The 14,985-nt window shown below is 41.9% G+C and overlaps 1 protein-coding gene across 4 annotated transcripts in view; it reads right to left on the bottom strand.

The window, feature by feature from the left end:
- CCSER2 (coiled-coil serine rich protein 2) overlaps positions 1–14,985 on the bottom strand; it is a 158,389-nt gene that overhangs the window by 49,915 nt on the left and 93,489 nt on the right. For all 4 annotated transcript variants that reach the window (XM_040320511.1, XM_040320509.1, XM_040320507.1 and 1 more), the window contains exons 6-7: positions 9,819–9,960; positions 2,420–2,624 (exon numbers count right to left, since the gene is read on the bottom strand). In XM_040320511.1, coding sequence (XP_040176445.1) covers positions 2,420–2,624; positions 9,819–9,960 — 347 coding nt within the window. The remainder of the gene's footprint in view (positions 1–2,419; positions 2,625–9,818; positions 9,961–14,985) is intronic.

The following is a 14,985-nucleotide window of genomic DNA, read 5'->3' as shown; positions in this document are numbered from 1 at the left end:
TCGCACTAGCAATCAATTTTAACTAACAGGATTATTGTATTAAAAATTGTGGCAAAAACAAATCTCATAAAGCATCTATTCTATAACCAATTAATAATTCACACACATTTGATTATATATATATATATATATATATATATATATATATATATATATATATATATATATATATATATATATATATATATATATATATATATATTAGTCCATAAGAATATATTCCAAAAAATATAAGATGCATGACTTTTCAAATGGAGTCCTACTAGGCATTCCAATGAAATGGTCTAAGAAACTGCAGCTGGTGCAGAATCAAGCAGCCAGGCTTATCTACAATCTCCAAAAGGAAGACCATATCAGCCCTGTGCTCAAAGAACTTCACTGGCTCCCTGTTACAAAACGTGCCGATTTGAAAATCCTCTGTCTGATCTACAGGGGCTACCACCAGCTGGGTCCACGGTTCCTATCAGATCTGACTCCACACTATATACCTAGACGCTGTCTTCGCTCAGCCAACAAAGCTCTACTCATTGGTAATACTGACAGGCTAATTTCTACAGGAGGAAAACAGATTGGCTCCGCGGGGGCGACTCTCTGGAGCCAAATCCCGCTTAACATTCGCATCTCCCGAAGCCTATATACGTTCGGGAAGAAGCTGAAGACCTGGCTATTCTGCCAAGCATTTCAATCCTAGGCCAATTTTTCTTCGTTCATCTACTCGCTGATTTCTCATCCAGGCTATTTTGTCACAAAGCGCTTTGGCACCACCGACCGGTGGTATATGCGTGCTTCCCAAACAAATAGTAATAAATAAATAAAAATAAGTGTAATCAAAAAATGTGAAACTGTTTAACCAATGTGAAGCCTGTTTTTCAGACTCAGTGTTTACAATTTTTTTTTTTAAAAAGTGCGCTTGTAAGACCGCGGCGCAAATACGGTGTGACAAAAAGTATTGCAATGAACGCCATTTTATTCTCTGGTGTGTTAGAAAAAAAATTATGTCTGGGGGTTCTTTGGGGGTTTTAAACTTGTAAACACCGAGTCTGAAAAACAGGCTTCACATTGGTTAAACAGTTTCACATTTTTTGATTACACTTATGCATCTTATATTATATTTTTTGGAATATATTCCTATGGACTTTATTTTTCACAAGACAATTTTGTTTGAATTTATATGTTGATTTATAAGCACTGTGCACTTTAATGTTTTGTATATATATATATATATATATATATATATATATATATATATATATATATATATATATATATCAAATGTATGTGCATTATTAATTGGTTTTAGAATAGATGCTTTATGAGATTTGTTTTTGCCACAATTTTTAATACAATAATCCTGTTAATTAAAATTGATTGCTAGTGCGATGTGGCCCCCATGTCAAGGAAATAATGTAGATGTATCCTAACTCCTACTTGTCAGACATGATCTTAATGAGTATCTTTCTATAGGCAGACACCTCTCTCACTGAGAACTTCTCATTTTTTACCTTTTTAGCTTTTGTTCCACATGCACAACAAAAACGCTTACAAATAAAAAACACTAAAACCCTTACTTTTTTGGTTAATTATTGCTCCATATTTATAGTTTACTGCACTCGGGCGATCTAATTAAGAGATTTATGTTTCCAAGGGGTAAATAGTGACTACATTCCCCATGATTTCATAGAACATGGTCTGACACTTGAAAAATGTGAGTGCAAATTTTAAATGTTTTAAATTGTTTTACAAGCGGTATCACACTATTGGAGCATTTCTCTTCCTGCATGTGTGCGTGTGCATATATATAACGGTATGATTCAATGGAGATGACCTGGTGTACTTGCTAAACGAATACCTCTGATTTGAGTACGGATTGCAAAAGGGTGCAAGTTACAACTGCTGGTTTATAGTTTGGATCTGGCGAGTCAGTTTGGTAAGGCTGGTGGAGGATCACACACTGTTTTGGGTGGAACTGTCCGTTTATCAATAGATGTGATTATGCATCTTTTGGAATATATTATTATGGACTTTATTTTTCACAAGACATTTTTGTTTGAATTTATTGTTGTTGATATAAAAGCACTGTGCACTTTAATGTTTTGTATATCTATCTATCTATCTATCTATCTATCTATCTATATCTCAAATGTGTGTACCTTATTAATTGGGTATAGAATAGGAATAGATGCTTTATGAGATTTATTTTTTCCACTGTAAGGATGAGTACATTGTCACTTGTGTGCGACATTCTGCGGTATTTCTCATTCATCCCATGAGGGAGCAGTGCCTGGAACCAAGTATATACCTTGGTCTGTGCAGTGATCTTGTTGCTGGCGAGTGGTCACCAGTGATGGGATCTCTAGCAAGACATTAGCCCTTAGAAGTTTCTAATGACATCTCACACAGTGCTCAATGAACAACCTACTTGTTGCAGAAACCGCTTTAGCTTTAAAAGCTGCGTCTTTACAGTGGTGCAGTCTTGGACCATGTGTCGGAGAGTCATTTCATCCAGCATGACAGTGTTTTCTTGTAAGCCAATTGCCTGAGGAGACCTTGGTGACAGCGGACTACAATAGGGACTTCCATAGCCATCTTTTTGATCAGATGGAGACTCCAAGCAAGATGATCCCCTGTAATACAGAAATATAGATTTCAACTAATTTTTACATCTAGGCCACTTTAAGGTTTGTTCACACCATGTCCGTTGAGCTGCTTTCCTTACTGCAACACCACTACACATGTATGTTGTAAACAGGGCACTGTTTTCTATATGCCCTGTGCATACCATGTGTGTGTGGTGGTGGTGTGCAAAAAAAAAGCAGCTTAAAAAACAGACAAAGGTGTTTTCAGTGTGCCCTGTTCACACTTAAAAAGCAGCCTTCCGACTCCCGTTTTTTACATATATGGTGGACCTGACCAAGGGCTTGCAAGCTATGGATTTGAGTGTCTTACTACATAAACTATACAGGTGGCGCGTAAAAAAAACAAGCAAAACAAAATTACTCATTATTGCCACTAAGCAAATTATTGTTCATTACTGGAAATCACCCATACTGAATTAACAGGAGGTCAAGGCCAGCCTAAATGTAAGAAACAGTCTAGCTTCTCTTCCATCCTCCCCCCCCCCTTTTCTTTCCAGTACCTTTTACACCCCCACCACCTCCATTTTTTTTCCTCACGTTTTGTTTTGTCATTTTATTTTGGGCTGCTCATGTTTTTGAGCTTAATTTTCGATTGCCCTGGAGGGAAACCGTACTGGCATCCGTTCTTTTGCGGTCCTCTCACCAAGATAGGTCAAGCATTGACATACTCTGAAGGAATATGCTTTTCAGGGCCCTCCTTTAGATTGTGCTAAATCTTAAATCGCTCCCAGATTTGCCGGCCGTCCTTTTATACGCAACTCCTCTGCCTATTGACTAATCATTTGTTTGTGTATTTTTGTTACCGGTGTAGGGGCGTTATAACCCTTCCTTCTGCACTTCGTGCAATTTCATAATGTTTTTGTATGCAATTCTTGTAGAATTACAAACTTTTAATAAAAAAAACATGTATTGAGTTATAAAAAGCAGCCTTCCAGTGAGCTGTGGTTTAGCGTGGAAATCTGTCAGCATTTTGCCATCCCACACCCCACCCTACCCACAGCTCAGTTGTCTGCATTTCTACAAACTACTGCTCAGCTACAAAAGTGTAAGGCACAGTCAAAAACAACGCCAGCTACAGGCACTATCTGAATGGAAAAATGCTGTGTTCTAAAAAATCACCCAAAATTAGAGGAACATTTCACTACTTCAGAGTAGGTGTCCACATTGGAAGACATAGATTGACAACTGTAAAAGTTAAGATTTCCTCTGGTTTTCACTTTGTGGCAATAGCCACTATGACAGAGTGAGAATGGGTCTTTTTCTTTTTAATAGACACACAGACAGAAAAAAAACCCCTAACAAGTAGGGCTGTGGAAATTAACTACTAATTCATCGATTTATCTTTAATTTTTTTTTGATCGATCAAAATTCTCCGCCGGCTTTCAGGCCTTCAGGGAGTTCCATCGGAGATCTGGTGACGTCACGGACACCGGCGGGGCTTGCCGTGTCCATCTGAAGGGCTCCTTTGCTGTGCCTTCATATCTGCATGCCGGTGGGACCTTACTATCTGCCACATGCAAGGGCTGTTACACTTCCCTCTATCAACCTGGGATTCTACAACCATCCACTGTTAGTTGTGATAGTTCCCTTCATGGGACATCTAAATGCCGACGGACTGATGTTAACCTCTCCTCATCTGGATTCAGCAGTGGTATCGTTGTACACATTTTTATACCAGTATCATACTTAGCTACATGTTTTCATGACTGCTTTTGCTACCATTTGGTATTACTCACACCATTTTTACAGTTTATGTAGCTACATCGATTTGATCTCCAGTGCAATATTTATTTTGTTACCTACTTGAAGACTATAAAAGTTTTAATGCTATTCCCATCGAGCGCTGCCTTTGTGCGTTTTTTGTATACTGCTATCCATTTTTCCAGTGGTTGGAAGCTGCACTGGGAATCAGCCTGCAAAAAGATCAGCTAAAAGTAGTTGGATCTGTATGTGCGTTATAATTAATCGAAATTAGTCGATTAAAAAAAGAAATCGATTAATCGAACACAAAAATTTTGATCAGTAACAGCCCTACTAACAAGATATTCTCATGTTTTTCTGCTCTGTTTAAAACTAGTAAAAAAACTATTTGGCTGGGGATCTACTGTACTTTGAAAAAACAGATTATAACAATGACTATATACACCCATTATGTTGCACACCTAAATGAGATATTGTTGACACTAAATCATGCACGTTAATTTTAAAATGCTTTGAATAATATTCTATGGGAAAATAAAACAGAACATATGTTGTGGGTAGAGAGATAAAAAGGAAGAAATGACACAACTAACAATGATGTGAGGGTGCTTTATCTATGAGGACAACAATAATTAAAACGTCACAACACAATAGGATTAGAGCACTTAGCCAGAGTGGTAGAAATACTTATTTAAAAAGACATCTATGGCACAATCAATAGGATAGCAAAGTTTTTTATTTTGTCAACATGAAATACAGACGCCATTGGAGAAGATTCCATCTCTTCTGTCTCTTTGCACTGAAATCAATAGCAAAAATAACACAGCTTGGATAGCTGCAAAAGGTCAACACAAAATATAAAAAGAACACTGATGATAATTGTATCCAAATGGATCTAGTCAACCATTGCAAGTGCATCAATAATACTTCATATGTTGTTGAAGGACGAAATATGTATGGAATTCTGACTACTAATTATGGCATATACATTAGACCAATTAATGCCAAGCCTACATTAATAATGGAAATTAAGTGGAGGGACTTGTTGCTGCTGTAATAATAGAAATGCTTTATTTAGAACCCAGCATCATTTCCCAAAGTTAGGAAATCTTTCTGCCAGGGAAGGGTTTAACCGTGTGTAAAAAAAAAATCAAATACCCCGTGTGTAATATAAATACAGTACACACACATATCTGCGTGCCTTATACCAATTGTAATTCATGCTTGTTCATATTTTTGTATAATACATAATGACTGTAAATTCAGACAGATAGTCACCAAGATTCCAACAGCCACGTACATGTAAAAGAATTCAAAGAATTAGTAGGTGAGAAAAGTAACAGGTTCTTGTGAATGCCAAGCCCCCAGCTCACTGATACTCATTCTCCATTGCACAATTCTAAAGCTTTGCTCCTCTGTCATAGCTGTGGCTCACCCTGTGTAAGCTCCAAGCTACCCTATTTCAGAGCTTACAGAGCAATAAAAGCCCACTTTGCTCCCTCACATGACCGTGTTTGGGCCTGCCAACTGACTGCTATACCCTGAGCACTGGATCCTGGAAGAAAGAGAAGCAGGTAATATTCTCTCTCATGCCTGGAAGAACCAAGTATTTCAGATGATGGAACTGAGCATAGCGAGGCATGCAGGGCAGGAAAGTATCAATGAGTGAGGGGTGACCTTATATGAGAACCTGTCTCATTGCCATGATTGGGCAAAAGTGACAAATTATCTTAAAGTCTAACTGCAGCCAATGTTCTCAATTGTATTCAAAAGGTATGATGAACAGTTGACACTTTTTTTCCCCTTTCTGTGACCCTTTGGAGAAATTTTCCCTACTTTGTCCTGAAACACCAGTTGTCACCCAGACAGAAAAGTACAGCGGGATGAAAATACGTAAGTGTGTATATAGGTGCAGGAACTCACCCCCCCAACCCAACTCCCTGCCCAAACTCCACCCCCAGCCACACCTTCTTTAAAGGAGAGAAGTAATGCGGCACCAAATAACTGTAACAAGTTAAGGCTTAGAACTGCCTATCACACAATACACATGGTTTATAAATGTGTATTGTGCAGTGGTAAGAAGTGCGTATCACACAAGCCACAGAAAAAATAAAAATAAATCAAAAGGGATAGTACTTACAATCAATGCAAAGCAGCCCTTGTGCTCAGGTATATGCAGTATATAAATACAAAAAAGTGCAGCGCTAAAAAACATTAATGTGAAAAAAATGTTATATAAACAAACAATTGAGGAAACACTTGTGTAGTGAATGGTAAATGGGAAGTTAGCTCATGAGAGCCAAAGTATATGTGTCTAGCGATCAAGCTAGTGGAAAACACTGGATAAATGCAAAAAAGCAATCAGAGTTCAATGAGCTGTAGGGAGAGTTCATGAAACTGCTTCCAGCTGGAAAGGTGAATGCACTTCACAGATGATGTAAATTCAAACAAACAGTGGTAATGGCTTGTCTGTAGCAATCTCCACGTTGGTATAGGAAATAAAAAGGGTACTCTTACCAGCTGTGGTGGACTTGCGTGCTAATACTAGCGCCAAGTCAGGTAAAGCGTGGTGGTCACAGCGGACCCTGGGTTTTGTGCAGATGGATGGCTCTGTTGGATGGTTCAGATGGTCGCTCCACTCAGGATATTGGAACCGATCTGGTCAGACGCTCTCTCCAAGGCAGAAACCCCAATGGGTGAGGCCAAATGATGGAAAAGGCCACACTCGTGGAACACAGCATATGTGAGAAACAAATGAAAAAATGCTCCAATGGTGCAGGTCAAACAAGTAAAAACCGTGAAGGCTTTATTTTGTTAAAAAATGTAGCAGTAAAATCACGTGAAATTAGGATCATAAAAAGCAGTATGGGGTACTCAGTACCCCATACTGCTTTTTATGATCCTAATTTCACGTGATTTTACTGCTACATTTTTTAACAAAATAAAGCCTTCACGGTTTTTACTTGTTTGACCTGCACCATTGGAGCATTTTTTCATTTGTTTCTCACATATGCTGTGTTCCACGAGTGTGGCCTTTTCCATCATTTGGCCTCACCCATTGGGGTTTCTGCCTTGGAGAGAGCGTCTGACCAGATCGGTTCCAATATCCTGAGTGGAGCGACCATCTGAACCATCCAACAGAGCCATCCATCTGCACAAAACCCAGGGTCCGCTGTGACCACCACGCTTTACCTGACTTGGCGCTAGTATTAGCACGCAAGTCCACCACAGCTGGTAAGAGTACCCTTTTTATTTCCTATACCAACGTGGAGATTGCTACAGACAAGCCATTACCACTGTTTGTTTGAATTTACATCATCTGTGAAGTGCATTCACCTTTCCAGCTGGAAGCAGTTTCATGAACTCTCCCTACAGCTCATTGAACTCTGATTGCTTTTTTGCATTTATCCAGTGTTTTCCACTAGCTTGATCGCTAGACACATATACTTTGGCTCTCATGAGCTAACTTCCCATTTACCATTCACTACACAAGTGTTTCCTCAATTGTTTGTTTATATAACATTTTTTTCACATTAATGTTTTTTAGCGCTGCACTTTTTTGTATTTATTTGCCTGGACTTTGTTTGTTTGTGTGCTGGCTGCTTTTTGGGTCATACCTCTTATCACTAATTTTTCTAGTTAGCGCAATTTTTCCCCCCACATATCCATATGCAGTATATAGCCCTGTGTACAGAGTGCAGGGGTCAGGAATATGTAACAGAGGGTATCAGAGTGCAGAGGTAAAGCGTATGTAATATGCAGACCAGCATACAGAATGCAGGGCTCAGGAGTATGCAACGCAAAACCCATTGTACAGAATGCAACATGCAGTAGTACCATTCTGAGGCCTTTAATATGTAACATTCTTGCTCACTGAACTCTGTATGCTTTACTGTCCCCCATCCCTGGTCTTCCCCAAGCAGAAATCCCCCTTCCCTCAGGTATCCTTCCTCTGTGTCCCCTCTTCCACAGTTCATCTTTGCCCATCCCCCCCCCCCCCCCCCCCCAACATCATCTCACTTCTGCACCACTAGAACCACAGCTTACACCCCCCAGTCCAGTCCAATTTACCTCTTCACCCCATCCATATTATCTCTGCACCCCCATCTAAAGCTAACCCTAATCCACAGCTCTCACGTTTGCCACCCCCCATGTTTCAGCTCTGCAACCCCAGCTTCCCCCATGTCTCACCTCTGCAAAACCTGCCCCACCCTCCACAGCTCACACTTTGCACAACCAGCCTTCTGCAGCTATCCCCTCTGCACAAAGCTCCCCTTGCAATTTCTCCTCTCCCTCTTTGCACAAATACAACCCCCCCCTCCATCCACACTGTCCCAGTTCTCCTCTCTACACACACCCCCCCCCCCCCCCAGCTCTCCTCTCTGCTAAACTGCTTCACTGTTCCCTCTGCACAAATTGACACCCACACTTCTCTCAGCACTTATTCCCCCCACACCTTTAGGCTACTTTCACACTGAGGCACTTTACAGGTGTTTCAGCGCTAAACATAGTGCTGGGAATAGCAGGGAATTGGTCTTCTGACAGGGAATTTGTGTTGGCTGAGAGCGGTGATCAGATGCCGATCAGCAGACCTTTTTGCGCCCCTTCGACAGAAGGCAGCCGAACGATGTCACCAAATATTCGGTCCGTGTGAACAGCCCTTTACATAGATTAGTCAGCATAAGTGTTAGAAGGGGTAGGGGACAGTTTTACGAGTATTCAGAGTTAAGTCAGTAAACCCAACAATTCTGGGGCAGATTTAAAAAAAGAAAAATTACAATAAAAATCCTTTCTTGAGGGGTTCTATGCTTAAGAGGCTGGGGGTTTGCACTTTCTAGGTCAGATTCCATCTTTCTTTCGAGCCAGCTCACACCATGAATCCCACAAGAATACACCAGGTGTAGCACGATTTCAGCCTATTCATTTAAATGGTCTGAAATCGCAACAGACCCCACCAAAATAAGGTAATACTACTGTACCATGTGAATTGGTGCAGGCAAACGCACTACGTTTGCCATCAGCCTTTGTGGGTTTGTTAAATTGACATTGAAAACCACTGCAGATCGCAAGTGCAGTGCATTGTGAATGCGATTAATACGCACAGAACGTGGGTTTCCTTCACCGCAATCAGCTGTGAACTGGCCCTTCTTGCGGTTGCCACAAGATTGCAACATTTGTATACAGGTAAGTGGCTCTGCATTTGGCTTCACAAGCAGCAGGTCTTCGAAGAGCTGGGAAAACTAAAAAAGGGAAGATGGAAGAAGACTGGGTGGCGGGAGTGGTCTCTCCATTTCATAGATCCTGCAGGTAAGCATTATTATTTGTTTTTTTTAATGCCGAGATTGTAGTTCAACTAACAGGCTATGCAATATAAATGTAGTTATTCTTTAAAAAGGACAAAACATCTTCCCTTTTCTGCTTTTGTTTTATAAATCAGCCGCACATTCCCCGACTGGTATGGAAGTGGATGGCTGTTCATACCTGCCATTATGGTAGTGTTCAGGATTGCTCAGGTGGTATTGCTCTTGCCCATTAAGTCGGGGAGGATTCCTCTTCCAAAACAGTTTTTGTTGCCTCAGACTTCGCTCAGATCTATCAAACCGGCTCATACTTTCACCTTCACCTACAATTCATGAACAGAAAATTCAGTACAACTGCAAAAAACCCATGAAAATATTTTTGTTTTCATGAAAACAAAAAAACAAAAAAAAAACAATCAATATCTTTGTAATACAAGAACATTTCATGATCCTGCAAGTACAGAACAATATCTCCTGATCTGCCAAAAATGCACCCAGCTCCTAATGTCTTGTGAACCAACATACAGGATTACAGGAATAATACAGGATTTTGTGCACCAAGCATTCATTCACACCTTGTAACTGCTTATGAAAATGCCCTTTTTTGTGCATGTCTTTACAAGCATTTTTGCACATGTATGCAAGCTCCTGTGTGAGAGGAGTGTAGAGGAAGAAGGTTACTCAGCGCAAAAACATGTGAAACAGCTTGTGTTTAAAGGGGTTGCAAAGGTTTGTTTTTTATTTTGTAAATAGGTTCCTTTAAGCTAGTGCATCGTTCGTTCACTTACCCTTTCCTTCGATTTCCCTTCTAAATGTTTTTTTTCTTTGTCTGAATTTCTCACTTCCTGTTCCTCCTCAATAGCTTGCCCCCATCATCCGAGCCTTTCTGGTTGGGGGTTAGTCAGCGTGCTCGCCCCCTCCCTTGGGACTACAGCCCTGCGGGGAGACGCTGTGGTCATGTAGTCAGATGATGGGGGCAAGTTTACTGAGGAACAGGATGCCTAAATTTCTCACTTCCTGTTCCTCCTCAGTAAGCTTGCCCCCATCATCCGAGCCTTTCTGGCTGGGGGTTAGTCAGCGTGCTCGCCCTCTCCCTTGGAACTACATGAACACAGAGTCTCCCCACAGGGATGTAGTCCCAAGGGCGGAGGCGAGCACGCTGATTAACTCCCAGCCAGAACGACTCGGATGATGGGGGCAAGCTTACCGAGAAGGAACAGGAAGTGAGAAATTCAGAAAAAAAAACAACATTTAGAAGGGAAAACGAAGGAAAAGGTAAGTGAACAAACAATAAGCTTAAAGGAACCCATTTACAAAAAAAAAAAAAACCTTTACAACACCTTTAAGTACTTCCATTGATGAAGTCAAAAACACGAGGTCCATAAAAAAAAAAAAAAGCACACGTAGTGTAGACATGTCAACAGCCTGTAATGAAAATATTGGGCAACTACTGCCAAGCGTGGTTGCGCTGAGCCGCAAAAATGCTCATGTGTGAATGGGGCTGAATTGTATCAGCAATGCTCAGTTGTCTTTTCCCTCGACTGTTATAATTTTCACAAAGCAAAGTCCAATTACAGGCAGTGCCCAAGTTACCGTATTTATCGGCGTATACAGCTCACTTTTTTCCCCTTAAAATCATGGGAAAATCGTGGGTGCGCGATATATACGCCGATCCTGTTGTTTCTGGGCGCCTCCGAAATAGACCGAGCCGAGTGTACTGCGCACTCGGCTAGGCTCAGCCACACTCAGCTCCACCCGCAGGGCCGCGAGAGAAGCCAAGAGAAGAGGAGAGGAGCCGAACAGACAGGAAATCTGGCTCTGTACAGCTCGGCTGAGGCGCCAAACTCAAAAATACATGCCCGGACAAGACAGCAGACGGACACCTCCAAGCAAGTCCGCAGACGGACGCCGGACAAGGTCACCGATGAAAGCCGGACAAGGCCGCCGAGAGGAGCCGGGCAAGCCGCAGATGGGACACCCACAAGGCTGGATGGACTCTGCGTAAGTCCGCAGACGGACGCCGGACAAGGCCGCCGATGGATGCCGGGCAAGACAGCAGATGGACACCGACAAGGCCGCACTGACGAGCATTCAAAATGTAAGGTTTTTTTTCCTTAAAACTTCCCTTAAGCTTGGGGTGCGCGTTATACGCCAGCGCGTGGTATACGCAGATAAATACGGTACATACATCCGACTTGCATACAACTTCTACTTACAAATGGAGGGAGACAACAGGAAGCGAGAGAAAATCTACCCATAGGAAGGGAAATTTTTGACAGGAACCCTGTCCCCACTTCCATCGGGACCTCACCGCAGTGAGGTATGTCAGACGTTCAGCCCCTCTTTCCTTGCCCTACTGCCGGGGCCAGTAAGAGAGCGCAGCTCGCTTAACGCATGGCTGTGAAGCCGCAAGTCTTCACTGCCTCCTTCCCTTACCGGCAATCGTGGCGACAGCTGATGGAAACATCGGCTGGGGTGCGGACATCGCTGGATTCCAGGACAGGTAAGTGTCCCAATATTAAAAGTCAGCAGCTACAGTATGTGTAGCTGCTGACTTTACATTTTTGGAGGGGGGGGGGGGGGGTGAAAAACCGCTTTAAGAACAAACCTACAGAAGCCATCTTGTTTGCAACCTGGGGGCTGTATTCTGGAACTAAAAGGGGCTAATTACAGAAGGTGGGCACAGGACAACACTGAATTTATGACAAATTATTTTTTACACTCAAATAGATCTAACAAAATGCTTTCAATGATATACATTTATTTGTCCGAAAGGAAGTGAATAAGAAGTTAACAGAGAGTTTACATAAACTAGGTACAAAACGACAAGCCTGGAATTTTGCTCTCCGATGCCATCTCTTGAAATCAAAGCCAAAAACAGCAATATATATATATATTCCTTTTTTTACATCATCTACATATGAACAGCAGTAAAATGCACAGTATACAGAACACAAAGTTATAATGTTCTTTTCCCAGTAAGAATTCTTGCTTGCTGCATTCTTTCTCAGAGAAAGGGCTGCTCTGTTTAATGGCCGATCATTTAACACAGAAGTGAAAACCTCCCATTTCACTAATGAGGATTTAGTAGAGAGTGTTCAAAACAATGTCAAAACAAGCCCTAAAAACTTGAACTTTTCTAAGAAGCCGATATAAAGCAAGCTGCAATCTACAGTACATGTCGTACTGTAGAAAATAACATACCGGAGACAGCAGAGATGAAGGAAGACGACCATGATCATCAGTGCGTTTACACAGAACTTTTCCATCTAGACGCCATCAGCTACTTACCCAAACAGCAGAGTTACACAAGGGAAACATTGTGTCATTCTCCTGATGAGTCCTGCATACAAGACATTTAACAAACAGGCCTTCCTCCCTACTGTATCCCCACCCTCCGTGCGGCTGGGAATAGGGCCCAGTTTTGTCCTGTGACTTGAAAACTCTGCCCTAACTAACCACTTGCATAGCTAGCACACTAGAGCGGAGGCTTTAAATAGCAGCACCTCTCGCACTCAGGCAAACTTGATGCGGAAGGATTCTGCCACACAGCACAAACTTTACCGACTGGATTCCCAGACTTCCTCGCCAGACGTCAAGAATGTAAGCAAAACATCTGATTTTATTTTAATAAGAACTGCTGCTGCAATCAACCACGGGAGGTTAACAAGCACTGCATTCCCGTAGGAAAAGGATTGGTGAGATTAAGAGGTTAAAGACGCGAAGCAGGATTCTTCATGTAATATCACGCTCGGTCTGCATGACAAAAAACTGAAACAGTCATTAATTAGCTTGTCTGCTACTTAAAGGCTTAACAAGTCATCTGAAAAACATTCTAGAAGGAAATGGTAGAACAATTCTAATGGGCATAATTGTAATGTCGTTTTTTTTCCAGTGTAAACCGATTCAGCTGTATAGTAACAGAAGGTGGCACACGGAACCTGCAAACCACCGACCCCAATGCCTGCTACACACAATCAGATTATCAGACCAATGATCTTCCATTTTTTTTTTCTTCTAAATGCTAATCTCATATCAAAAATTCAGAGTTACAAAGTTACAAAAATTCTCATACGACAGAAGCGATGTAATGTTTTGTAGAATCGTTGTATTGAATTTCCGAATAATAACTGTACTGGTTAAACGAAAATTGTACGATCGTGTATCGCACCAAAACATTTTTGGGCTCGTCTGATCGGATAATATCGGATGGAATGATCACTTGGAAAGTGGTATTTTTCATACGATTTTCTGATCATGATTCGGAGCCTAAAAGCATTTGTTAGCTCAACACTATATATTCCTGATTTCATACATGCCAACAGTCCTGATTTTCCCGGGACAATCCCAATCTGAATGCGTCCTGATCAAAATCTATTTTTCTTTTGCTTTTTCACAGGTATTGGGCCTTTTTTTGGCCGTGTCACTGCCCTGTTCAGTGGAAAGGGGAGGGGCCTCCGACCCGCACAGCCAACCGGCATCAGTGTACAAGCAAATTGTCTACTTGACACTGAAGAGAGAAACCGGTTAGCTGTCTGAGTCGGAGGCCCCTCCCCTCTCCACTGAACACAGGGGAAAGAGGCCTGCTAGTTAGAAAGAGATCTTGCGGCCACGTTTTCATAGCCAGAAGCTGCAGCCAGTGACATGTTGCCTAATGAATACCAGGAGATCCCGTGGGCACCACAGAGCTGGAGGTGCAGAGGAAGATGCTGCAAGCACCAGTGACCACAGTTGCAGGTGAATGGCCATGGGTTGATCTGCTGGACATTCTGTGTGTTGGGGGGGGGGCAGAGCTGGGTTGGAGGTGCACATCAAGTTCTGCAGTAGCACTGCATCTGGTGACTTGGCAGGTGACAAGCTGCATCTAGTGACAGGTGACATAGCTAGCAAGTGACATGCAGCATCTGCTGGCAGGCGACAGTGGCAAGTGACATGCGGCATCTGGTGGCAGGCAACAGTGACAAGTGACAATCCACAGAGGTGATCAAATACCACCAAAAGAAAGCTCTATTTGTGGGGAAAAAGGACATCAATTTTGTTTGGGTACAGTGTCGCATGACAGCGCAATTGTCAGTTAAAGCAATGCAGTGCCATATCGCAAAAAAAACGGCCTGGTCATTAAGGGGGTGAAACCTTCCTGGGGGTGAAGTGGGTAAATGTAATTTCCATTTTAAACTGAATGGGTTGTTTTACAAGTGATCATTTACAATCACTTTAGGTAGCGGTCTATATTTTTATTTGTGGAGAACTACAGCTCTGTGTTCCTGGATCAAGGCAGCCACAGAACAATGTGTAGACACAAAAGAGTCTTAATTAAATGCAGAGATCCAAACAAAATGGAAATAGGG

This window comes from Rana temporaria, chromosome 8 (genome assembly GCF_905171775.1).
Source record: "Rana temporaria chromosome 8, aRanTem1.1, whole genome shotgun sequence".
NCBI lineage: Eukaryota > Metazoa > Chordata > Amphibia > Anura > Ranidae > Rana > Rana temporaria.
The sequence above is the reverse complement of the archived record's forward strand: the minus strand, read 5'-3'. Positions and strand labels throughout refer to the sequence as shown.